The sequence below is a fragment of the Drepanopeziza brunnea genome, assembly GCF_022702325.1.
Source record: "Drepanopeziza brunnea f. sp. 'multigermtubi' strain 214-2 chromosome Unknown ctg8, whole genome shotgun sequence".
NCBI lineage: Eukaryota > Fungi > Ascomycota > Leotiomycetes > Helotiales > Drepanopezizaceae > Drepanopeziza > Drepanopeziza brunnea.
In genome coordinates, this window is record NW_027094071.1 from 2,114,529 (window position 1) to 2,140,287 (window position 25,759).

Below are 25,759 nucleotides of genomic sequence, written 5' to 3' on the forward strand. Positions count from 1 at the left end.
ATAGGGGCAGAAGGGTAAACAAAGCCGAATAAAGCCATCTAGGCCAACAAGACTTTCTGCGCCTTGACCCTTCCTGCGAGAACAGACTTCTAGAAGTCCTAAATATGCTTTTATGTGAATATACTTTATCTGAAGTTCTGTACACTGTACACTCACCATCCTCATCATCATGCCTCGTTTCATCCGGATTATGGCAAAACAAAAATAGATATACACAACCGCATCACAGTAGACCCGAAAGTCAATTTGACAAGTATGGGTAAGCTTATGTTCCGCCTCACGACGAAGTAGCACGTAAGTACTGATAACTACTACTACTACTACTACTACTACTACTACTACTACTACTACTTACCTCAATAAACTCGTCATGTATATAAGAGCCATACAGAGAGAGAGAGAGTACTGTTCAACATTCCTTTCCTCTTTGCCCCGCTTGTCTTCCTTTCTCTTTCTCTATACAATTACCCTACAGGCTATATAGCAAATACCTACACCCATCAGCCACCACCACCACTTACCACCACCACTGCGACCTATACTACCACTACTGTTTCACAACAAAACCCTATATCCACATGCAAGTACGTACGTAGTACATCTCCATCTCATCCCCATCCCCATCCCATCCCCCTCCCCATCTTCATTTCCGCCCTCCCCCTCCCCTGGGTAAAGCCGTCCACCGATCCATCCCTCCTCCACCCAGCACCCCAAAGAATGAAAACCCAACAAATCAACCAACAAAAAGAAGGTTCAGGTTGCGCGTCCAGGCCTTGGCCACCCATCTTCTAGAAATACCTAGTGGCAAGCAGCTTGCGCGGCCACCGCCACGCCAAGCCCAGCCAGAGTTTCGATGACAGTACCGACACCGACCTACTGTACAGCCAACAACAAGTAGGTAGTAATACAATACGTAACGTGACGACTCCCTTCTGCTACCCACTCTGCTCTCCTCTGCTCTCCTCTCCTCTCCTTCTCCCTCCACATTCCGTTACGTACTTGACGATAGATATGTACCGAGTACCAGGTGCTGCCACCACGAATCCTCACGGGTGCGGATGCGACCTTCCGCGGGTTGCACGAAGAAAGATACCTAGTCGTACGTGCTACTTACTGTACTACTACAGTACTGTGTACAGTAGGTACCTACTACGTACTTGCTGAAGGGATAGGTAGATACGGTAGTAGATAGATAAGTGGATACGGAGTCGGTGGGTGGAGCAGGGTACCCGAGCTGTCACACGCGGCCCGAGTGCGCGTTTCGGGGGTCCGTCCGTCGTCGAGTGACGAGCGGGCGGGACGGGCTCTAAATAAAACAAGAAGCCTGCAATCCCTAGGTACTTAGAATTAGCTGGAATGCTTGCTACGGTACAAACAAGTACTACCGGTACGTGCAACACACAATCTTTGAACCCAATTTTAGAAAAAAAAAAAAAAAAAAAAAAAAACCCCCGAAAAGACGGGTAGCGATGTGGAAAACCCAGGCTCTCTCTCGTCAGGTTTAATTAGCCTGAATAGGCGATGAAACGAGCAGACAGGGAGAGAGGGAGAGATGGTGCAGTACCTACCGTACCTACCTACCTACCTACCTCCTATACAGCTGTACACAAATTCATGGTGTCGGCGCAGGTTTGAATAGAATGAAAAAATGAAACGAAGTCGAAAGCAGACAGAGGTCAGCTTGGTGGCTTGGAGAGCTCGATATGATGATGCGATGTGATTCGACCCATCTCCATGGCCACAATTCCTTTGATTCCATCCATGGCCCGCGTATTTTTCATCTCATCTCATCTACCGACATATAGCATCACACGACGTACCACTCACTATACAACACCAACCAATCCACGGAATCAAAATCGCAACTACCTAGTTCACCGAATTCTTATCCCTCCACTCCTGCTCGCCATAGAACCGCGGCGGCAGATCCGCGTCCCAGATCGGCCTCTCGACAATCGCAACCTCGGGCCCGTCCCCGTTCCCATCCCCATCCGCATGCCCCTCGCCAACCACCACCACCCCAAGAATCGGCCGGTACTTGAACGTATGCCAATGATTCGGGCTGTCATCGACGACCTTCTCCCCCCCTTTCCCCTGTCCCGCCTCATCCTCAAAGGCAGCGACGAGATCCACCTCCTCACTCTGCATGCCCTCGTGCTTGTCTTCCCGCTGCGTAACCCTCCGTATCTTGCGCGAGATACCCGTGCTCAGCGTCGAGTTGGCAATGACACCGCCGGCGCCTGATGGGTTTTCCTTGCCGTGACGAACGCGGCGTCGCTTCCGTGAGCCTGCAAGCTGCTGCTGCTGCTCCTCCTCATCACTCGGATCGTCTGGCACGCCCCGCTCGTTACTCTTCACAAAATCCCTCGTCAGATCGAACATCCAGAGCCATCCCACTCCGTAGACCCACAACCTCTCTTTCGTGCTGCCGACATCCCACAGCACGCCCTTCGCTTGATCCAGCATCTTCCTATACTGGGCCGGGAACGAGGCCGGGGGGTTGCGACGAGACCATGGGCTCAACCCGCCTTTCAGGACATCAAACTCAAAGATCTCAGACGTAGACGTTACGACGACAAGGCGCGCTTCCCCGCTCGGGAGCTCATGAGAAATGGGATGAGGCGTGTTTCGCGTCGGGTGCGGCACCACGCCATTCGCCACGATCTTCTGCGCGGTAGCGGGCCGGAACGACAGGACGACCGGTGCAGTGGGGAGTTTAGGGAGGAGAGAAGCGGAGGGATTACGCGTCCAGTGCTGGCCGTAGATGAGTTTAGGGGACTTAGGCTTCGAGTCCTCGTCGCTATCAGAATCCTCGTCGCTGTCTGGCTCGGAAGATGATGACGCGGTGGATGAAGAGGTAGTCGGGAGGGGTAGGGTCGTGTCTTCGATGCCGGAGAGGGCGAATGTGTCGATGTAGCCAGCGAGATCGCTGACGGCTAGAACTTTGCTGTCCGATGACCACGCAAGCTGGGTTATCGTTCTGTCGTAAGTGCCAAGGCCGCCAAGGAGAGTGAGTTTGTCGGTTTGGCGGGAGAGACGGGAGAGCTTGGTGAGGGCTGGGTGGATGGCGATAGAGGGTGATAAGGAGGGGTCGTGGGAGATGCGAGTCAGGAGGATATGGCTGTCTGGGCGGATTATGGAGAGCCATTTTCCGTCGGGGGAGAATTGGATGAGGCGCGCTCCTGTCGAAAAAGCTTCTGAAAGAGTGACTTTGGTGACTTTGAGGCTGTCGTTGTCATCAGCACTCCGGGACCGTAGTTGGAAGACCTTGATATCTGTTGCAGTCGAGACTGCGAGAAGGTTGCCATCGGCGTTCAGAGTCGCGGATGTTATGTTCGCTTCCCCTTTAATCAAAATCTTGGCGACCAGTTTGCGGCCTGGCACAGCAGGTCTGTCCTCATCATCCTCACTTGAAGGCACTGGTGTGTTGTTTACCCTCCAGACGTGCAGCTCTCTATCCCACCAACTCATCATCAGCCGCTTCCTTGGCGAGCTTCCAATTGTGAGTTCTTGGGGAAGGAAAGGTAATGATCGCTGGTTCTCGAATCCGAACTGGTCTAAAGGCGTAACAATAGGGGACGCATCCGGTCCTACAGCCGTCAGTCGAGATATAAAAACGGGCCAGGAATAGTACCTCCAGAAACCACCACACTCATGCCACAACCCTCGAAACTTGCCATAGCCTTCACATCGTGATTGTGAAACCTGCGATGCGAGACTTCAGCCCATCTCGGCTTTCCTTTTCCTTCTGGCTTATATGCCACAGTCCTCCTGTCCATTCCACCACTAAAGATCGCCGTACCATCAGCGCTGGCAGCAACACATAGCACGTCCTGCTCATGCGACTTGATCCTCTGCCTCAGGGTATATGTTTTCCCATCCCAAATTTTCAGCTCCCCTGTCGAGTCTCCTGAAACAATCGTTCCATCTTTTAGAACCTTCACAGACCAAATCAGAACCTCCTTTGGCGCTCTTCTGGGTCCAGCACCGGTGGTCATGCTCCGCAGCATTGCCCCAGTCCGGATGTCGAAGATGCGGATCATGCTGTCTGTACATCCTGCTATCACAGTGTTGCGGTCTTGGAAAGTAACACTGATGATCTTAGCCTTTTTTGCTGAAGGCCGCACCAGAAGTCGCTGCAATTGAAGGTCATCATCCTTGGTCGAGTAGAGGACCAGAGCTCCATCTGTGCACCCCGCGATCAGGTTCTGTCCCGCCCAATGCGATGTAGAAACACCATTCGACTCAGACTTCACCGGCGCAAGAGCTGGCTGCGCAGCAATGCACCAGATCTCGCCGTGATTCCCGCTAGCATTGCGCTTTGGTCTGCTGGTTTGCAAGTCCCATTCCGTGACCGTCGTCGTATATCCAATGCTGAAAAGTCTCGATTTCCCAAGAAATATTTTGCCGTCGACCACCTCGTTCGGATCCTGAGTCCATACCAGCCCATCAATACTCCGGTCTTTCCCTCCGCGAATAATCGTTTCCTGGAACCATAAACCCCTCTGCGGATTCCATATCTCGATGTCGCCGTTAGCACGCCCTATCGCGAGTCTCGGAGGGGCTGCTTTCTGGTTCTTGGATATGTAGGCGTGGGAGAATGCGAGCGCATTGATTGTAGAAGGCGGGAATGGCACGAATCGACATCGGTGGATATCCATGGTGGGCGTTGGGAACTGGGGAACTTTCGCACGCAAAATATATTTAATCCAGAAACTTTTCGAGACACTGGCAAAATTGTGCCGTGCCTAGGCGGTGAGAGGTGGAATTAGCTTGTTTGAGTTTAGCGTGTATGTTAAAGTTAGCTCTCAATCTAGGTACTACTACCTCACTTCCCATCTCACAACTTCTCAACACCACGGCATATCTTGTATCAAAGGTCAGATTCCTACGTATCTCATATCTTGTATGGAAATTCATTACATTTGGCGTCTATAACAAGCCTCAAGCATCCCTCTTCTTTACCAAATCCGTCTCAAATTCAAGTCCGGCATCTCGCCGGATCACCCCATACATCGAGGACGAGTCCATGGGCCTTCCCCCTTGGTTCTTCGAGAATTCCCTCGCTTCCTTCAGATGCCCCAACGCGACTTCAGCAATCTTCAATCTGGTGCCTGCATTCTCTGCACAAGTGATGCCGTGGCTAACGTCCTTGAGTGCCAGGTTCAAGTCGGACAGTGGCGTGCCACCTATCACGATCAGTCCTGTCTCATCTGTCTTTTGATATGATGGCAAGAAACATACCTCTGGGGGGCTCGTATGCACCGGTCGTCATGCGTTTCGAGATTGTCCCGGCTAGCGGCCCGAAATTCTCCTCGATGAACTTTTCCATTGCCTCGGTCCCCAGTCCGGTCTTTTCAGCAAAGACGTGCGCTTCGGCAATCATCTCCATCATAGATGCTGTCAGGAGATTCCTAACCAAGTCAGCCTTGCCCGTTCCCTTGTTTTTTAGGTCATGGTACCCCGCAGTTTTCATCAAACTTGACTTAGAGACATCCTCCCCGAGATTGATTACTTCTCTGCCCATCACACCTTTCAGGTATGGAGCTATAGCCTCAGTAGCTTCTGTCGGCCCCGCCACGATGAACAGTAACTTCCCTGCTTCTGCAACGGGCGAGGCGCCGGAAACAGGAGCTGCGGTCATATCAGCGCTGTTTCGTCTCCTGTCTGTGTATGCTTTACCCGATACAAATGTAGCTCCAGCTTCAGTCACCTTCTTCGATACCCGAACCGTTGTGTCTGGATGCACTGTTGAAGTATCAACCATGATCTTGCCGTTCAAATTGCCAGACCCTAGCATTTCAGCGACGATGCTTTCTAGGACAGAATCATCGCTTATCTGTCCCAACCCTTTAAATTAGCAATTGGGCTTTTATTTGTACAGTGGGTTACTTCCAGAAGAGAAGATAATATCAGACTTCGAGACAACGTCCGTAATTGTGGCGCAGGGGACGCCTCCAAGCTCTACCAAAGGCACTCCTCGAGATAGCGTGCGATTGGTAAAGTTCAAAGCTGGACCGCCTGATGCACTTAGATGCTTTTGAAGGTTCTTGGCCATGTTTAGGCCCATGGAGCCCAGCCCTTGCAATTCTGTCAGTTTATTTTCCCGAATTTGACTTGCGAGTTTTGGCCTACCTATCCATCCTAGTACTGGTTTTGCTTGAGAAGTCATGGTGAGTTAGCTTGGAGAGAAGTCAGTTCAGGGAAGAACGCCAAAGAGTACTACGGCGAAAAGATAGGTATGAACCGATTTTTAATCCTAACGACTTCTGATGTACCCCACTTTTGGAAATGACTCGTGCAGAGCCAGCTACTAGTCACTCTTACCTTCCCATTTATGCAGGTCTTCTTTCGTTCGAAATTTGGACCTGAGAGCTGTAAATTCCAGATTCTACATGAAAGTGGACTCGCGTAGATTTACTGTTCCCAACTCCCTCTTCGTTGTCAAATATATAGTTCCTCGTGTTATTGAGACTGGAGATCGACAGATTATAAGCTCTAACATATCGGAAGTGTTGTACAGTTCATTTTCTACTCAAAGTCGAGTAGGTAATTGCTCGTCCGAACCTGCGTGCCCGACTCCTCTGGACGCACTCTTCATAGTCGTCCCACGTCCGAGAAAGTTTCTACCGAAGAATCTGATGCATTTATGATATTTGCTGTTCGGCCTCACTACGCTTGCGCTTCTTTGGTGTTTTAGTAGGTGCAAAATTTTTCAAAAGGAAGAGAGAGAACGCGTTCAGCGCCCGTATGAGTGGAAGGAATAGCATGCATCATAGAAGAGGTGGTAAGCCGTAGTGCCAGAACGAGTAAGATCCGTTACTGCCTTACCCCTTGCGAGCGATCGTGTGAATTTTCTCCCGGGGCATCACCTCTGATATCACACGCTGTTTAATGTATAGCAAGTCTTACACCGTCAGCTGTGCGGTGGAGGCAGCTCGTTATTCCGCACTCTTCAAAGCAAAGCGATTCGAGAAAGCGAACAATTCAAGATATATACTTCTCTCCTTCTATTTTCTCAAAACAAAATAGCTGACTTGCCCGTGTTGCCTCTCATGAACAGGTTCCTAGAGTAAATTGAAAATAAGGATTGAAGTAGCTCTAGGTACATTGGCTGGGTTGGAAGGCCGATGTTGCGGAGATGAAGGACCCGAGTCTACTTCAGTTACCCTTGGCGCCATGCTCACACTACGGAAAGTGTTTGCTATCAGTCGTAATCGTATGATAAATTCCTCAAGGAATTCGGTCGCTTTCAATCCGACCTTCGCGCAATATTCTAGGCACTTTTTACTATTCAAGTTTTCTATAGGCTTTGCTTAATTTGGAATCGGTCGCATTCCAAATGCGAGTGGCAGCAAGATTTCTCGGTTGCCCTTCTATAAAATCTCAGAACAAGAACCTGCGAGGCATGAGGTACAAGAGATGAGTTTTATTTTCTATAAGAAAGCTGCAGGGTACTTTATATTCCGAGATCTGCATTAGCAGAGCTTCTGCTAGTCATGTGGGATTTTGACGTGAAATATCCGGTGAGTTGAAACAGAAAATATGGGATAACAGCGTGTTCTAAACACGCTTCCAAAACTGGATCTCATTCGATTCATTCACCAACTGGCATCCAAATGGATCCACGGGGATTTTGATAAAGGACTGCCCTTGCGGTATCAATTGCTTGCCAAGTGAAGCGCAAAGCCCAAAGGACGATCTTGAGACACAGTCAGAACCTGTATCACCAGAGAGAATTCACACTAATTGTATGACCGTGTCACTCCTCCTCTCGAGTACTCTAGCAGTGGCGGCGTCAGCGGCCTAGAGTAGCCAAACTTATTTACGAATATCAGACACCTAAGGCATACAGTAACACCAGACTCGCTGCAGGAGCTTGACTCGTTGCTAAGGATAAGAAGGTCCATCACCTCTCCGCATCCGTCGCAAGACAAGTACTGCATCAAGTACTGGATTCGGGTACACATTATCAAGAATGCTTTAATCCAAAGCTGTTGTCAAGTATTGCTCTGCTGTCAATCAGACTTCTCGCTAGCTCAGTCACTTTCTCGGAGCCCGTCGAGAAGCAGTCCGGAATCTGGATTTCAGAGTTACGAATCCCTGATGCCACTTCTTGAATCTTACTGTGGTATATATGCTCAGCACTTCGCATCGAAATGTCCTACTTATTTAAGTCTTGTGTCTAGCCTGGCTAAGCTTGCAACTCCGCTGCCTGCTGGGACGGCTGCGAAGGGGAATTGCTCCCTCCTTCTGCTTTAAATAATCTGCAAGTGTCCGGGATTCCAGGTACTTGCCTATTTGGACTCAGGGGGAATGCGGAGACACTTACTTACACGGCAGTGAGTCTGTGTGACTGCAACTGACTGCGAGAAGCGAGAAGATGTGTATAATTGGCGGGAAGGCTGTGATCTGCAAGATTTGGATGCACTAGAATATTAGAGAGCATACAGGGAGCGTTCGACATAAGCGCCCGGCTATTCTGGCTGATTCTCAACCTTGCGACGCAGATGCCAGCCGAACTATGGTTGGACAGACTTGACTACGACTTTGAAGTTGACGGCTCGAACAACGCGTCCCCTCCCCCCCCCTTAATACAGAAGTGACGCCTATCGGAGCAGCTATCTAAGGAGGCTCCGATCACTGCGATAAATCAAATAAAACTTCCGGTATTCAATTTTCTCGCTACCTTTGTTGTCAATGTTGAAGTGGTTGCCAACTTCATCGCAGCTTTATACTGCGGAAAAGTGCAGTCGGGATTCTTGACAAGGCAGGTTACGATTCAGACAAGCCCGGAAGTTTGACTTCCCATTCCAGTTGGCACAGGAGCCCCAATCAGACAACTTCCTACTCGCTCATAGAGTCGACTCCTTTCATTCCGTTTCTGACACCTTCCTTCATGGTCTTGTCCAGCCAAGCTAGCCTCATACTCATCGATAGCGCTCGAAATCATCTCTTCGCTTCGTTAAATAGCTTCAGACAATACTTGAGGACACATACGATTATGAATAAACATTAATAATTGCTTATAAACCCTGAGAATTCACCCGAGGAACAATTCATACATCGCGCCGAGGATAACGAGGAGCCCGTGCTAACGCCTGCTTAAAAGTCCCGACGTACTAACATCAGGCTAGAAAGCAAGTCGAGATATCAAGTTATGTTCCAAGATTAAGACATAGCGCATTATTTCCTGACGCCGAAGTCTACGATTTGGCGTTAGTCTTTATGATAGCGGCAGGATAGGAGACTTTCAATGATCTGCAAGGCGTCATCTTTTAGCTAGAGAAGCTATAGGCTACTTGGAAGAAACTTTGCTCAACGCTGCTATAAATATATTAAGAAAGAAAATAGACAACGGCTTGCTCAATTCAATGTTCTAGAAGCAACGCCGCACGTAAGTCCACAATAATGATATCTAAAGTTGCAACGTCTTGACAACGCCTGTCACCCGCCCGACGTTAAAAAATACAACAACAAGAACAAGAACATCTTGACAACAATCGGTGACGACAAGATAGTCGCTATCAAGCAATACACTTTCTACGCCTTGAAGGTAGAAATTGCGGAGATAAGGCAGACCCAGGACTCGCCCGACACATCTTCACCTTACCCACCGACGACAGATCTGATTATCAACAAAAACAACACCAAAAGCGCGCCGCTCCAGACATAGGCTATCAACCAAGCCTTACAGATCAATTCAACTTTAAATTTCTTTGCATCGTATCGACGCAGTCGCGAATTATCTGAAAGTATTTGTCGGATTACAAGGGCCAATGTGGCAGTCAGGAATGGAAGGCACGAGAAGCCATGGGCTTCCCTTGGCACGTGAGGGTGGCACATGCACCCGTGGTCCCCTTAAGGGACCATTACAATTAGTATAGCAATACCAGACATCCAACAACAACACAATCAAAACCGCATGGACTAGTCTATCAACCATCACCTGTGATATACCCACAGTATTGATAGATACCTGCTGTAAGTCTTGTGTATCGCGCGGTGCACAAGGTTCATTCTCAGGCAAGGTCTTGTGGCAGCCTAGCTCTATCACAAGGTTGCGTCGAAGATCGGGCTTACATTTAATTCCTTTGAAATGAATCTGTTTGCGAGCTGCCTATTCTCACTTGGTCTGCTTTTTCTCAATCGGTATTGTATCGTTCGAGTCTTACGTGCATCCGGCACGTTATATGCTAGGCAACTTTGCGTTGTGGATGCATCGATTGGTTGCTATAAGAAGCAATCCTTGGGTCTGAGAATCCAGGCGTCAAACTGATCAGTAATCCTCGAATCCCTTATGTGACTAGCATTCCAGCCCATGCGCTTGCCTGGGTCCCAGTCCCTCATACAGAGCCAGGCTAATCCGGACATTCAGACGAAGCCTCAGTAACCCTCTCCCTGGACGCAGTCATAATCTGCTTCCAAACGAAGCATACGGGGAATGGTGGAACTTACCCAGTAACAAAGATAAATTCGTTAAGGTCCGGTTAGATAGATGCCTTAGTCTGAAACTTTCGCCTGAGCCATATTGATACTTTTCTGGACGATTATATTTGAGATGGAAATATCGGTAGCGTTGACCTTGACTCTGAGTAGAATCTTGGGCTCGCCAGCCACGCGGAGAGGCTTAGCTGTAGAACTCCGAGTCTTGAGAGCCTGAGCCACCGACCAATCAACTACTAGTATAAGCGAAGAGGCAATGGTAAGCACGAAGCTCCTGAAGACGGCAAATATGGCCGGCATCTTGGCTACTCGACTGAAGCCATAATAAGTAAGTGTTATCTGTGAAACACTATGGGGCTAAAAGGGTGAGTCTTAGGTCAAGGTGTTTTGATCATGGAGTCATGGTGTACTTCGAGTCAAGAGTCTTGGCGAGGATACCAGAGTATGTAGGCAAAGAATTTAAAGCGCACTTACATTCATTGAAATTTCAGTGCGTTACCCCTATAACTTCAACTTTTAGCTACGCTCCTGAAATTATCCACCCTCCTCCATTGAAAATTGCATTAAGGAAAGCATGAGACCCTCAGACATTAGTTGCGAACTCATCGCGGTCGCTAATAAAGGAGACCCACATTTGCATCGGCAAAATTATAAGCGAGCGTGCAAACATCAACAAAAACAAAGTGTATGGAAAAAAAAAAAAAAAAGGATCCTACCCACATCAATTATGTGGATTTTTAGAGAGTGAAATTAATCCCAAAAAATATCGCCGAATAAAGTGCCAATTGTTCCCGTCCAGTTTGTCCTGAAGACAGCTTGCCTACCAAGCCATCCCGCCTGCTGGATGGTAGAAAGATGAATTATTTCGCCTTATGACTCAGGTAAGAAAATTCTGAGGTAGGCGACTTAGTATGTGAGTGAGCCATCCAACCCAAGAGTCAAGATGGCACCTGCTAACTAACAGAGAAACAGATGAACAATGGTTAGAAAGCAAGATTTGGAGCAAAATATTCTCTTGCTACTTCCGCCTTTCAGGTTGCTTTGCTAAGTCGGAAAAGTAGGACGATGGAAATATGAGTTTTTGTTGCTAGGTAAAGTGCAAGGAGAGCAAGGTGCACTGACCACCAAGTCAGTGCACGGACCTCAGGCCTTGGCGCTGGTTCCTACTAGGTACAACCTCGCTCCCACTTCGTAGTCTCTTACAATACAAGTCAATCAACCACAACATCAGCAAAGCTTCCTCGTGACCTGGTACTATCATCAGATTGATACCAGCAATGGTTTTTTTATCTCATTGAAATATGGCTAGACTCTGAAGCGCATGGCTGAATCTCAAGAATGACCGCCAAGGCTTAAGTAGTTAAGAAAGCAATACATTCGCAGGGAGGAACTCACGCGATACTGACCCAGCGGCTCACACCAAAACGCCTCCGCTTGAGCCCTGTGCCTTGTAGAGATCCAAGCACCAACCAAGACCTCAGGCTGCAAGAAACTCCTAGTAATTCACACCAAAGACTTGCGCGCCATGACTGTCAAAATCAACCATCCTTGAAGACGGCAACGGACCACTGATCACTATCAACGAGTTGACCACTAACATAGCCAGTTCCAATTCTAGGGTCCCAGTCTTGCAGGCACTGTTGTGCAATGTAGTCCACACAGGTACCGATATAGTAAAGCGACGGCGAGCCCCAGTTGTCTCTATCTCCCTGCGACACACCCCGTCAGTACTTCCATATCATCAAGCACTAGGACGCAAACGCGGAGACATACCAGGTAGCAGATCCATATCCCGGCATCCCCGAAGCGTGCGAGGCGGCCGCAGGAGTGCGCGTCCATATAGACGATGTTCGTGCCGGCAAGGGTCAGTTGGTTGCGGGCAACTAAGTACCGGAGGCGTCAGTCTTGACGATTGCCGCATCAGGATGATCTCATGTCTTTTGGTAAACATAAAGATAGGAGCTTTCAAATACTCTAATACTTACAAGGGACCAACTCGCTGAAAGTGCGGGCGGAGGCAAAGGTAGGGTAACAGGTGTATTGTTGCTAGGAACTCGTCAGCTGCAGTCCACAATCCAGATAGAGGACGAGGAACGGAACTCACGGCGAACATTTGTGAAGTACTAGCGCGTGAGCGCAGATGATCGATGTTGCGCGGAGCGCCATGCTGTTCTAGGTCTGTGGAAGGCTTCCATTCTGGATGGTCGAGTTTGACCTGGGCGATGATTTCGTCGAGAGAGCCGGTATTGTTAATCTGGACTCCAGGCAAGCCCAGGAACTCGCCTAAGAAGCGGGGAGGTGAGATGGTTAGGCCTTTGCTCTCGAAGTACTGGGCGGCAGCGGTGTTGAAGTTGTCCACAGAGCCTAGAGTCAGGGTGGGAGAGAAGGTAAGGATGAGCAAGAAGTTCAGGAGGTTGATGTAGATAGCTTGCATCGTGACTGAGCTGCTGTATAATGTGTTTATCATAAGATGGAGTGTTATCGTATTGCGTTATGTTTAAGTAAAGAGGAGCAGAGAGGGTCTTTAACTTCTGGAGGATATATATGATGAAATTTTAGTGAGTCAGAAGGGCACTTTCACCTTGATCAGTGACTGGTTGTCTGTGAATCATTCAGGTTAAAACTTGAGGTTTAATATAAATTTGGATTCCTGGCAAGCCATAACGAGTGCGTTATATTAAAGGGTTATTTCTCTTTCATTGACTGAAGTGAGAACAGGACAAGGCTGCACTTTTTTGATTAATTCTATGAATTCGATCAACAATTTGCAATATTCAAATAGAACTCGGAATCCTAAGCACTGGGGTAGCTTGGGCGAACGAACTTGATCGAATTTCCTTTGGAAAAAAAAAGAGAGGAGATGAGTTCAGAAGTTGTCTGCATAATTCCACCAAATACACATAAGCCTTCTTGAGTATTTAATAGTTGAAAGCATGATCAGTAGAGCTGAACTGTATGGATACGGTCATACTAAGAGAATGAAGGGACAAAAGCAAATCGATTCCTCTCTTCGCTGCCTCTTTATTTCTAGCTTATAACGATTCTCACTTTTTTTCTCAGAATTCTATTTTCATTTCATTACCGTATATATCTCAACCCAGAAAATTCTCCAAACTCAATGTAAGGATGTCGTTAACATATGATAAACACTAATCTAGCGAAAAAGACAAAGATAGCCCAGCGCCAAGCTCGAAAGGTAAACAAACGTTCGAAGAAGTAATCTGCACCCTTACGCAAAACCAGGAATACTTCAATCATCATCACAATCATGCCTGAAAGTAATCCAACTAGGCAAGATCGGGGGGGTAGTGAATAGCCAATCTCTGCTACAGAAACAAAATCCAGTGTATAAGTGAAAGATCACTTAACTAGTCCTAATTATTCCAGAATCCAGCCCAAGCAGCACGAATATATAACGTACTACAATCTTTCCGATCCCACGCAAACCCCAGCTGTCGGAGTACAAGGGCCAATGTGGCAGACGAGAATGGAAGGAACGAGAAGTGGTAGGAAAGGGAGGTGGTAGACCTGGCACGTGAGGGTGGCACGTGCACCCGCGGTCCCCTCAAGGGACCGACACTACCAGTATAGCAATACTAGACATCTACAACCCAACCAACAAAACACCTGATAGTACTATCAACCTGTGTACCAACACCAGCCGTGGCTCTTAGACCTATTTCTACGATCTCCTACATATCAAAACTTTCCGGCCAGGGGTAGCACATCCCAGAATCCTCACACCAAATTCCCTGCCACAGGTGCCACATCACAGATCTATAGCTGTCAATATATGTATATATATATATATATATATATATTAGCTTGTTACTATCAAATCCTCACTCCACTCTCGCCCTCACTCTCACACTCACTCTCATTTACACCGTCAACCGCCCTCACTTCACCCCTCCCCGTTTCCATATTCAAGTAAATAGCAAAACCCTACGTAATACTACTACCTTCCTACCTACCTACCCATAGCAAGAAACCACAAGCGCAACACCAAAACTCAGCCAGGCTCATCTAGCATGGAAAAAGACGAGGATTTTTTTTAAGCAATACTTGCATTCCACGACAGTGCAGCCAGTGCAGGCATGACTGGTGCTGCAGCGACAACTGGCAAGCACACTTAAAAAAAAGAAGAGAGGAATCGAAAAAGGTCTCCTCCCAATATAGCTCTATTTATACTGCTAGACCCTCCTCTCTCCTTACTATTCTCAGAGGAGTAAATCCCCGTGGATGAATGCGAAAGCAAGCTTAGCGCTTGCAAGTACAGCAGAGTGAATGAATGAATGACAAGTTGGAATCTTTTCTTTGGCTTTTGAACAGGATACATATAACAAGGAAACATGAACGTAAAACGCGATTAATTTTTTCGGTTTTTTCTTTCTAACTTTCAGTATTCACCTCTCTCATCACATCGTATAGAAATATATCTATCTATCTAGCTTACTGGCTGGATGGATCCAAGGCAGCAGAAGAGGAAGCGAAGGCTGACAGTCGAGAGTCACCGGAGCAATGGAATGAATTACTTTTGCAGGACCTGATATATACCGGGTACAGGCTTTCTGCAGCTGATTGCATATGGACGTGCTGCTTCTATGCAAGGCTACATATATACTAAGTACCGCCATAAAGAACCGCCAAGAGGTTCAGACTGGGGAATCAAAAGGAGGCATCACTCACTTTGAAGCGAGAAGGCGGCCGGAGAGAATCTGGTATCAGGTAAATTGCAAAAAATCTATCTAGTAACAGTCAGGTACGATTACAGAGCCTTGATGCTTAAACGTCATCAGCAAACCAACCTCACTCAGCCTTATCCATCAGCATCAGCCACGCTAACAATCCATCCCAATACGCCGCAGAATACCTTACAATTTCCGTGATACAAGGCGAAGATTGAGGCGGGACAAAAACACTGGTTGCAGCCAGAAAAGAAGAAGAGATAGTGCATCTAGGCATCACCTAAGGCGGGAGAGTTTCGTCCAAACGCATGCACCCGGGACCTTGAGCAACCCTACGCTCGAATACCAGAAATTATCCGTGCTCGACAGTATGCCTCGTCCTTTTTCGTGCGGTGCATATACCCTTTATCACTGAAGTACCTTACGCTCCTGCTCGCGCTGTCTTTGCTCTCTGCGCTCACGCTCTTCTCGCCGAAAGTCGTTAGAGGTGGCTTGGGATAGTAGAGGAGCACCTCGATCGTAGATTCCTCTGTCTTGGTTGTGGATGTAAGTTTTCCCGTCGCGGGAGGTGGTCGAAGTGACATAGTATCTCTCTGAAGCAATATTTCCGTTAGCAGTAGCACAACTGATGCACGGAAACGAGAGGGGGATCTGCGATACGAACCGTTGTCTGTAACTCTTCGTTTCTCCACTCTCTCTTCGTAGCCTCCATTCCCCATTGTGGTTGTGGTCCTGTTGAAGTCTGTAGACAAGCGAGTGGAGGGGTTTCGGGAATCTTTTAACGAGGAGCCAGAGTGTATGACGGCTGGCTTTAGAGTGTAGGAAAGGCGAGAGTTCGAGTGCGACATTCTGGAGATTGAATAGATTCTGTACTAGCTCTGCGGATACACGTGTTTGTTTGTTTCAAGTAGGGCGAAATGTGAGGTTATACTTTCAAGGAGACGGAGTTTGGTTGGAAAGAACGTAGTACTTATACCTATGAGCCAGCACGGTAGCTAGTGGGAGCAGCCCTCAGCCGGTCAACCAGAGCCCAAAAATCAGGCAGTCCTGGATGAGATGGGACGACGTGATTGCTCTCTTGCCCCAAGAAAGAGTGCCGACGGAACTGCTGCTAAATACTGACCTAGTTTGCCTCCTCTCACCGAGACGCTTCCAGTCCGTGCTTTGGTCACATTGAGACTTGGAGAGAGCCTGGAATTTGGCAAACTCGGACGGGATGGTGAAAGGGACTGACTGGTTTAAAGCAATTCCTATAGATCAACCTCACCCCCGGCTCTGGAGTAGACACGTACGTACCACAGCCACTGGCAAAGGTGCATGGCGGCTATTCAGACGAATGGAAGTCTGTCGCTAGAGTATAGACGCAAGAATATCCATGTCGGCGAGGAAAACCACCAAGGCAAGGAATCGAGACAGAGAGTAGAGAGTAGAGAGCAGAGGGCAGAAGGCAGAGGGCTGAGGGCAGAGGGCAATTTCTCAGAGCATGTGCGCAGTGTGGCAGGACATGGCATAGCAGACGAAAGACGGTGAGACTCTCTGGAGGCTTTGCTCGAGGCCCTCTGCTCGAGGCTGACCGAATCCTTCGCTTGCCCTCAGAACAGCCCATAAAGGCAACACCTTCACACTGACGGCATAGATTTTTCGGGATTAATTGTCATGAAAATGCAAAGACAATGACCGCGAAGAGTTTGATCAACATAGTAAAGAATTGAGAAAGCGTTTGAAGCAGAAGGGTCCAGCTGAAAATGCTGACCTAAGCGAGCCCAAGGACTCGTCAGCGTGAGATCCGCATGAATGAGCATAACCGGCTGAGTCTGACAAGATTGTGATTTGTTTGATCCCGTGACGACAATTGCCCACGCATATATCCCTAAAAAGAGAGAGAAATCAGAGGTCGCCAGCAAGATATGTTGATGTTGTTGTCGGCAAGGCCTGGGACCGTAATAAAGAGAGAGTTGCAAAGAGTGAGGACTGAGGTGAGGTTGAAGGCATAAAGTAGATCCGATCCGATCCCTTGGACGCTAAACCCCATGTGTGTGCACGAAATGCCCGGCTAAATAGCGGCAATCTGTCTTAAGCTCAAGCTCAAGCTACATCTCCAGATCCTAAATCGACAACCCAAACACCTCCTATCCACCGCCGCCTCCTACTTACAAGACCAGGATCTTCTTTAACACTTTTGTCTCTGAGAAGGTTTAAACCCATCTCTTCTCTTTAACAATTTTAATCAATCGCTAACACTGATATCAATAAGATCTACTACAACAATGCGTGTCCTCACCCTCGCGTCTTTGGCTACAGCCGCCCTCGCTGCTGAAGTCACAATCGATGTAACCCGTGCCGTCGAGTGCGACCGCAAGACCAAGGTCGGCGACAAGATCTCCGTCCATTACAGAGGTACTCTGCAGTCTGATGGCTCTGAATTCGACGCCAGCTACAACCGGGGTACCCCACTCGACTTCACCGTTGGCAGGGGACAGGTTATCAAGGGGTATGATGTTGACATACAAGGCTGTGAGGAACAAAGACTGACAGGTCTAGATGGGATGATAACCTCCTGGACATGTGCATTGGCGAGAAGAGAACTCTTACCATCCCCCCCGAGTTTGGCTACGGAAACAGTGCCCAAGGACCAATCCCCGCTGGCAGCACACTGAGTACGTCCTTCCCTCAACTCCTCCACTGCATACCTAACGGAACACACAGTCTTCGAAACCGAGTTGATGGCCATCGCGGGCGTCAAGGCTCCAGAGAAAATTGTTGAAAAGCCGGTCGCTAGCAAGGCTACTGAAGGTATTAAGGCTGCCGTGGAGAGCAAGATAGCTGAGGCTGCCGAGGCCGTCAAGGTTGTTATCTCCGATACTGACCAAGATGGACAGGAGCACAACGAGTTGTAGAGATGGCGTCGGGCTTCCGGGGATATCTCTGGCTGGCGGTATACGTTGGGATTGGGCTGCTAGCTGTAAAAGTTTTGCATCTGCTTCTGAGCTTTCTGCAGCGTGGTAGATGAGGCATTTCTGCAATGCAATACGTTTCTTCTGTCTTTCTTGTTGAGCTTGGGAGCCGTGAGTTGATTAAACCCAGGTTAATGCTGCAAGAATTGTCGCATGATGTATTGAGAGCATGCACCCAGAGCTCACTCTCTCATTCGTATAAACGAGGCAAATGAAAGTAGTGCAACTTAGATGATGACCGACCACCTACGCCAACGACATACTTCCCAACCAACAGGTCAGATCAAGAACAACAAACTCCACACCCATACAACGGTATGAACGTCCAACAGGAACAACATCGCCAGTCCCCACCCCCCTTTTGCATCCCAAAGTAACGAAAAGATGGCATAGGCCTAGCGCTCTCCGATATAGTCCTTGCATAGCCAATCTAATTCCTTTTTGGTGGGTTTCCATTGCTTGTTAATTACAGCATCAATCACCCCCCACCCCCCTCGCGACACAACTCTCCCTCGGGAACTAAGTCTATTGAGATAAGAACTGCGATTTTAAGGCTTGTAGAAAGGTGTTGATGGAGTGATCTGCAGCTGCCTTGGTAAGAACAAGATTCGATATTGTAAGGGATTTTAAATCGGCTTTTGCCAATTTTTTTAAATCGATACGTGAGATCTAGTATATGATATCAAAGCTATCGACCATGACGCATACTGGAGCTACGAAAGCAGGAGAAATACGGGTCAAAATCTTGTACAGCTTTGGTCACCGATATTAAAACAGGATTGTATGTATACGAAGTAATGGCGCTGAACCAAGTGGGCCCTAAGATGCTCTCCACTTCTCTTCGCCACTTCTTTCTGCTGGGTGGATCTAGCCATACTAATGCCACACGCGAGATTGCTTGTCTCAACCTTTTGTTTCTTTTCTAAGTGACTTGACCTCATCGCTTTTCCTCGGCCATCGATCAATGCCAAAATCGATAACGACAACGCCCGCATCGAACACTGCGCGATGTAAACAAAACATGCTAGAATGCTCATCTTCGACGCGTCGGTACCGACTCACTTGACACTCCTATGACATCCAGAACTTACCACAAGAACTACGCGATTTCATGATCGTTTTGCAATGGACTGGAAACAAAATTGCTTTGTTTGCAAGTTCCTCCAAGGACCGGCTACGAAAAGTGGGGGAGCAAATTATCGTTTCGTGCAATCATCCCCCGTGTCAGCTCTCTAGGAGCTGCGCTGTTCTAGGCCACAGTCGTGCTAGAGCCCAGCTTTAAAACCAGCTCGCAACGCTTCAAGATAGGAGTAGTACGAGGGACCCTATAGGCCTCAGAGACCGGTCGCTTTGTAGGTGCTCCAGAAACGGGCTTCGGAGTCCATCCATGAAACCACGGCAGCCTCCTCCTTGTCTTCCTCAATGCTGCCTTCTTGAGTCCACATCAACCATTGCATCATTACTATGAGATTCCACTTTCGAAGTCGAGTCTTTATTGCTCTGGCGATTCAATGTCAAAGCTCGCTATAGGGGTGGGTGTAAATTATTGGGTGGAACTCGTATCTGCCTATCTGCAAGTAAGAAGTTAGTATAAATTGCTCTTTGGGTGCAGATGAAGAAGCTTTATGTCTTCTCAGACCACAAGATTGGAGTCTTGTCCTTACTCAACGGGGTCGGTTCTTTCACCTCAGCTTCTCCTTCCTTATTATGCTCAAGTGTCTGCGGGAGCTATAGCTTGCTTTGTAAAGGCTCTGTGACTTCCGCGCCAATGCATCTTAATCAACCGATAGCGGAATCACTACTGTAGATAACGCGCTGGCCTCGTTTGGTTGGTTAGACTGTCACCAGGCGTGTGGTGCCGGCCTATAGTTTCGCCGAACTTGATATTTTCGGTCGCCAACGTAAACAAATATAATAACCACGACGTGATCGACGTCCTCCATTGGCGGCACTACAACGCGCAAGATGGATCATAACACGCCTGCGATGCACGAACGTGCGCTTCCAAAAGGAAAAGAGACGATACTGTCCGTTCTCCCTCAGGAGCTTTTGATCAGAATCGCGTTACTCGGCGGTGGCAGCGTAAGTTCCCGACAGCTGTTTGATCTTTAATTTGTTATCAAGTACAGTTGGAACGCCGCTCATTGATAAATGATCCAGGGGCGAGATCTTCGTCTTGTCTGCAAGGAGCTCGAGCCCGAGGCAACGAAGTACTTGTTCGGAGAGCTTACTGTTTGCTTGCAAGAGCGCAGCCTACAGAGGTAAATACACTCGGATTCGAATGCCCCTAGTCTCCCAAGGACTTCAGTGGCCTTTACTAACGGTCCCAGACTAGTCATGATCTCTTCTCAGAGCGATAAATTCGGAAAGCAACGCTCGGAAAATCGTCATCGGACACAAACGGATCTAGACAGTGTACATGACGCCTACATTATTCCTTTATGGGATGTTCCGCGAATCTGGCAACCGAAAAATGAGTTCTGCGAATTTGCATACTCCGAGTGACGATTTCTCTCCAGCAGAGCAGTACCCTGAGCGACTGGAATATTGTGCCATGACTCGAGCCGAAGCATTCGAACTGTCCAAAAAGTGATGTTGAATCCGGGTCCGGCGAAGCAGGTACTAGCCGCGCCATTTTTGCTGAAGAGGATTACCGGTCCAAAAAATTGATCCACTTGCTGATGCGTTCATCTATACAAGATACAGAAGTGAAGGTTGGATTTATTGGGGTGGTGTTGGTGGCTTAATCATACGATGGATACAAGCAAGTTGACCTATGATCAAGTATGTCCTTTCCGATCTCGAGACAAGCAGATTGGTCCTAACAAAAAATAAGAATTGTACGGCACCAAAAGGCCAGCAGGCTAATAAATTGACAGCAAGTATGATTGAAAGGCGCAGACCCTTTCCTCCTCACGCCGCTCGTCAATCACTGAAGAAGGCATCAGTCTCATACCTGAGCGCTCATTTTCGTGCCCCCAGACCGTTGCAGATAGCGCCAGACGAATGAAACTCCCCATAGCAATAGATTAGGACTTTGAGATTTTCTGAGATGGTAAGAACCAATTGCAAGAACATGTGCGGGCCCTTGCCCTCAAATATCAATCTGTAAGTCGGATCACACAAATTATGCCCCAGATAATGGTTAACTAAACGAACTCTACATGGTGTTTAGGCTGGCCACTCTGCCGTAGAGGATTTCGTGCTTCACACATCTCAAGTGGGACTAGGAGCCTGGGCCATGGGATAGTTCCCTGCCTCCTCGTCTCAACTCGAGTCTCCGATAAGGCTGCTGCTATCCCGATACTTCAGGACAGCAATGAAGATGCATCCAGCTTGGCGGCACGTTTCATCCTGCAGCAGCCCTTGCCATGATCCACAGTTGGCTGGGCTCATGAGGTTGCATTTGAAACTTCAAAATAGCTTCCTCTGTCGAGCTTCCTCTGTCGAGCATTTTCTGCTTTGGATTGTTCGTGATTATATACCGAAGTACAGCCCTGCCTTGTGCCTGCGATCCTGCCGTCTAGCAGTCTGCACAGCAGAAAGGTTTGACTAATACCTCGATTCCTGTCCCAACTCTCATTTTCTGTTATTAGCCAGTTGATTAATTTTTTTTCTTGCGGGAGTCAATTAGAGGTACTTTCCAGATTTTCGTATATAGGATCTGGTGTCCTACAAGTGGTCGACACACCGGGCTTGTGAATGGTCCTGTTCCTGGCTTTTGGCTCCGGCAACTTTAAAAGGCTCCCATTGCTCCTGGCTCTAAGCAGATGTCGTTTTCTGCTCTCTGGAATCAGTATACTCGATTTTACTGCGGAGAATGGGATGGTAGACTTTCCAGAGTCCCAGATATGCTGCCAAACTCCCAACTTCAGCCATTGCCAAAGACTATTATCATTCGCAGCCTCAGATTATTCTAACTTGCGGCTCCTCGAATTTTGTCTGCTTGCTTCTCGTACAGTCTTTGGGTTATTGGTCTTCTCTGTTTCTCAGCTTTGATAGTGAGCTTTCAATTCCAGTGGTTGCCGGATATTCTGATCCTTCTCAGTGTTGGCCAGATCTCGATTCCTCCTTCGCAGATTACTTCTGGCTCATGTCTTCCAAGTGTTTGGAACTATGATCTTGCCTGCTTGTCAGCTTTGTATATCAGCTTTAAAGCCAGATGATTGCCCTTAGAAGTCTTGTCGCTTGGCTTTGCATAGTTGTCACTTCGGAATATCTAAAACCAGGTTAGCTGTTATTTCACATTGGCTGAGACGGTGGACTTACCACAGTTCGAACTTCACAGTTCAGCTCTCTAAGAAGAGATGTACCTTGAGATGTGACCAGTGGTGGGCTGAATCGTTGTCATTTCCTATCTCCCAGCAATAGCAACAGCACACCCAGAGTCACAAAGCAAAGATTAACCCCATTGTCCCGATCCTCCCCGAGCAGATCCATTCTTGTCCTACACCCCACCCTCTGCTCAAATCCACACCGAAGAATCGTGTCCAGGCACTGCCTCTCCCACCTCACCGACCAGCGGCTCGGTATCCAGCGGCCGTCCATTCCTCTCCACCTCCTCCCGCCCCGCCTCGGTCAGATCGTCGCAGACCTTGCACCTCAAGTGCAAGCAGGGCTCGAAAGCTGGGGCTCTCTCGCCGGTGGCGCGGGCCCGGATGCACTTGCGACCGGACGACGAGATCCACTTGCGACACTTGTTTTTCCGTTAGCGTTTTTTCGTTCGCCACTGGAACCCTGGGCGTAGTAATCAGAAAGATGGATGGTTCTGGGGACTTGACTTACGCAGCAGCAAACCCATATTCCGCTTAGGCTTCCTCTGGTCGCGACTTTGACGGCGGGGGCTGGCGCTTCGGATTGCGACGTTGCGACTTGGACGCCGGGTACCGCTTGCGGTGCTGTTTCTGCTGTGGTATCCATTCTACCTTGATCTGGGCCGGGTTCGATGTGGGGCGCGGCGTTCAGGGTCGGGCTCGAGGCTGGTCTGGTGGTCGGGTGGTGGTCGCGGTGGTGGTGGTGTTGTCGCCGTTGGTGGTATTGTCGTCGTTGGTGGTGTTGTCGTCGTTGGTTGTATTGTTGTCGTTGGTGGTATTGTCGTAGTTGGTGATATTCTCGTCGTTGGTGGTATCGTTGTCGTTAGTGATGTTGTCGATGTTTGTGGTGTTGTTACCGTTGGTGGTGGCGGCCGCGTAAGAGCTCAAGGCGGGGGTCAACATCTGGCCGAAAGTAGAGCGTCTTCTTCTCCCCGCGGAAGACGCAGTTCTTGCGATGCCAGCGGCCGAGGTGGCACGCTTTGTAGGTCTGATAATCGACGTCCCAGAGTCATCGTACTCCTCCTCATTGACTGTGGTGGTCTCGCTGCTGGTGAAACCGGGCGCCAAATGATTCACTGTTGCTGATGAATCGGGCAGACTTAGGTCAAGGGTCAAAAGCCTCGCCCGCCGAAGTCGCAATTAAGGATCGTTGTAGGTATCCATCATCGTCGGTCCTTGTTGTCTCGGATGGATTTTTGATTTTTTTTGATTTTTTGCGTCGGCGCCGGCGTGGGTTGTTTACGTTGCCGCCGAAGTTGTTGGCCGTGCTAAGCGAATGACTTAGCGTGTTATCAACATGGCGAAGTTGCCAGCAAGGCTCATCGACATTCTGTCTTTTCTTGCTTGATATCTATTTTCAGCTGCTTGTTTCATTTGCGTACTTTTTGCTCTTGGAGGCTGGATGTCTAATTCTCTATTGTGGACTCTGTGACGCTGGTGGGAGTATTCGAGAGCGAACTATGACTGCGCCTGCGATGTCCTCACGGTAATGGGCACATAACTGCTAGTTGTTGTTAGATATTACCGAGAAGAATAATCTCTGTTAGATGTGGTGGTCACATTCTCCAATTATTCGGTATCCAATGTCCTCGGCGGTCAGCAGACATTGGCCCAGAAACAAAGTCTAAGCTGGCTGCAGTCTTTGAAATCGGATTATTCACTTGTAGCCCGAATGCTCTGAATCTCCCGCTCCATATGTACAGCAACAGTTCATTATCCCATTGTTCCAGCAATCCACTCCAGACTATGGGGAGCAGATTCTGCTGATTCCGAGGAATGGAAAGATGCAGTGCTGGAACATGTTGCGAGGCATAAGGTAGTGAGTGCACGACCACATCCAGGGAGTATCCAAGCAGCGAGAACCATTTTCCTAGAATGATGCGAAAATTCTTACCAGGAGTCCTGGTAATGAACGGTGTTCGGCCATACAGCCGCTAGCTAGAAACTCGACCATCTTAAAATAGTCTTATTAAGCATTGCAAGAGAACATAGACGCCCAGATGCCTTGAAATAGATTGATAGAAAGCCAATCTCTCGAAATTTTCACATGTTGATACGCTTAAACTACTTTACTTGCGAATATCATACCTAGGTAGTCATTAGAGAAGGAGAGCGCTTGCCCGTCTAACAGAATCGGAAAGCTGGAACCTCGGGACATTCATGGCCTCCTGACCTCAAACAGAAACAAACGATAGGAGAGAAGAGAATGAAGTTGGTAGAGACAGTAGCAAGACATGGAGAGGAGTAGAGAGTCGATGGAAAGATGGAAGGAGAAGATTTTTGGACGTGCAACTGGAGGCAATTATAGTAGCGAAGGAGGCAGAGAAGTTACATAGGGGGGACAAAAGGAAGAACAGTATGACTGAGTGCTGAGGAGCTACGAGGGTTTGAGAAGTATCAAGGAGCTAATGCAAAACAAAGAGAAAGGAACCACAAAAAGTTTTAGCTAGTTAGTGTAGTTACTTGTGAGGTTCTCGGATCGAGAACCATTTGCTTATCTAATAACGACACGTTGTGGCCTAAGGCCACAAGGGCCACTCACTTCACACCAAACAATCAACCCTCTCTCTACAATAGGGACAGTTTCCCCATTATCTGAAGTCAGATCTTTATCCGTATAGGAGGCTCGTATTGGAGCGGATGAAAGGTCGGTCCGCCAATCGAGTAGCTCCTGCGGCCGGATCTCACTCCCCTCGGCCTCGAGCCTCCTTGGCCGCTTCTTCGCAGGTCTTGCATCTCCTACGGCGGCATGCTACGAAGCCGAAGATCGAGTTATCGGCGGCCCTCATCTGGCGGCAGACGTTGAGATGCGTATCCGTCCATGACCGGCATTGGAGATGCTGTGATCAGAGAATGCATCTGGATGTGTAGGCAAAGAATGGGTGCGAACCAGACAGCAAACCCAGTGGGACTCTGCACTCTTGACCCTGGTGCTGTTCACTATCAGGTTGTGTTATGTATGGCGTTTCTTGTATTCGATTCTGTGGATGCCTGTTCTGCTCCGGGTGCGTTCTAGTGTTGTTTAGCACGGTTTTATTTGAATTTTCTGAACTTTACGCCTTGAAACTTCTTACTTGAAGGACTTGCAACTATGTCCAAGTTGATTGTTCAAATTAGCTCCAGCCCGTTTATATTCACAAGGGTGCTGTTCGTTGCGCCTATTCGCACTTGAGCATCAACAGCTTCAAACAGCTCCACTTGGCTCCTGATTACTTACGGAAGCAAGAATGATTCACGGAGTCTATTTCGATTTATGTCACTTACTGGCATTGACGATGGTTACGTTTGATTCCTACTCGTGCCCGGCAATATTTAAATTCTGTATATGTCTGGACTAGATCATTTTCCGTTTTCTCGA

General features: G+C 48.3%; 8 protein-coding genes across 8 annotated transcripts; 2 read left to right on the forward strand and 6 right to left on the reverse strand.

Annotated features, from left to right (window-relative positions):
• Positions 1–1,869: 1,869 nt before the first annotated feature.
• L3040_005306 (uncharacterized protein) lies at positions 1,870–4,661 on the reverse strand (the record flags this gene model as incomplete). The annotated part of the gene is made up of 2 exons (XM_007288738.1): positions 1,870–3,590; positions 3,635–4,661. The coding sequence occupies 2 exons, from the start codon at positions 4,659–4,661 to the stop codon at positions 1,870–1,872; spliced, it is 2,748 nt and encodes a 915-aa protein (XP_007288800.1).
• Positions 4,662–4,944: 283 nt separating this feature from the next.
• L3040_005307 (uncharacterized protein) lies at positions 4,945–6,172 on the reverse strand (the record flags this gene model as incomplete). The annotated part of the gene is made up of 6 exons (XM_066157319.1): positions 4,945–5,189; positions 5,245–5,414; positions 5,463–5,634; positions 5,683–5,793; positions 5,893–6,081; positions 6,136–6,172. 6 exons carry the CDS (start codon positions 6,170–6,172, stop codon positions 4,945–4,947), a joined length of 924 nt encoding a protein of 307 aa, XP_066011626.1.
• A 5,812-nt stretch (positions 6,173–11,984) lies between these two features.
• On the reverse strand, positions 11,985–12,880 carry L3040_005308 (uncharacterized protein; the record flags this gene model as incomplete). The annotated part of the gene is made up of 4 exons (XM_007288740.2): positions 11,985–12,155; positions 12,220–12,329; positions 12,432–12,492; positions 12,551–12,880. 4 exons carry the CDS (start codon positions 12,878–12,880, stop codon positions 11,985–11,987), a joined length of 672 nt encoding a protein of 223 aa, XP_007288802.2.
• Positions 12,881–15,542: 2,662 nt separating this feature from the next.
• L3040_005309 (uncharacterized protein) lies at positions 15,543–15,853 on the reverse strand (the record flags this gene model as incomplete). The annotated part of the gene is made up of 2 exons (XM_007288741.2): positions 15,543–15,727; positions 15,799–15,853. 2 exons carry the CDS (start codon positions 15,851–15,853, stop codon positions 15,543–15,545), a joined length of 240 nt encoding a protein of 79 aa, XP_007288803.2.
• Positions 15,854–17,164: 1,311 nt separating this feature from the next.
• On the forward strand, positions 17,165–18,144 carry L3040_005310 (uncharacterized protein; the record flags this gene model as incomplete). The annotated part of the gene is made up of 6 exons (XM_066157320.1): positions 17,165–17,168; positions 17,237–17,327; positions 17,389–17,625; positions 17,676–17,791; positions 17,841–17,927; positions 18,014–18,144. 6 exons carry the CDS (start codon positions 17,165–17,167, stop codon positions 18,142–18,144), a joined length of 666 nt encoding a protein of 221 aa, XP_066011627.1.
• Positions 18,145–20,053: 1,909 nt separating this feature from the next.
• Positions 20,054–20,593, forward strand: L3040_005311 (uncharacterized protein; the record flags this gene model as incomplete). Its single annotated transcript, XM_007288743.2, has 3 exons — positions 20,054–20,170; positions 20,249–20,349; positions 20,419–20,593. The coding sequence occupies 3 exons, from the start codon at positions 20,054–20,056 to the stop codon at positions 20,591–20,593; spliced, it is 393 nt and encodes a 130-aa protein (XP_007288805.2).
• Positions 20,594–22,553: 1,960 nt separating this feature from the next.
• L3040_005312 (uncharacterized protein) lies at positions 22,554–23,008 on the reverse strand (the record flags this gene model as incomplete). Its single annotated transcript, XM_066157321.1, has 2 exons — positions 22,554–22,784; positions 22,874–23,008. The coding sequence occupies 2 exons, from the start codon at positions 23,006–23,008 to the stop codon at positions 22,554–22,556; spliced, it is 366 nt and encodes a 121-aa protein (XP_066011628.1).
• A 41-nt stretch (positions 23,009–23,049) lies between these two features.
• Positions 23,050–23,730, reverse strand: L3040_005313 (uncharacterized protein; the record flags this gene model as incomplete). The annotated part of the gene is made up of 2 exons (XM_066157322.1): positions 23,050–23,500; positions 23,699–23,730. The coding sequence occupies 2 exons, from the start codon at positions 23,728–23,730 to the stop codon at positions 23,050–23,052; spliced, it is 483 nt and encodes a 160-aa protein (XP_066011629.1).
• Positions 23,731–25,759: the final 2,029 nt, after the last annotated feature.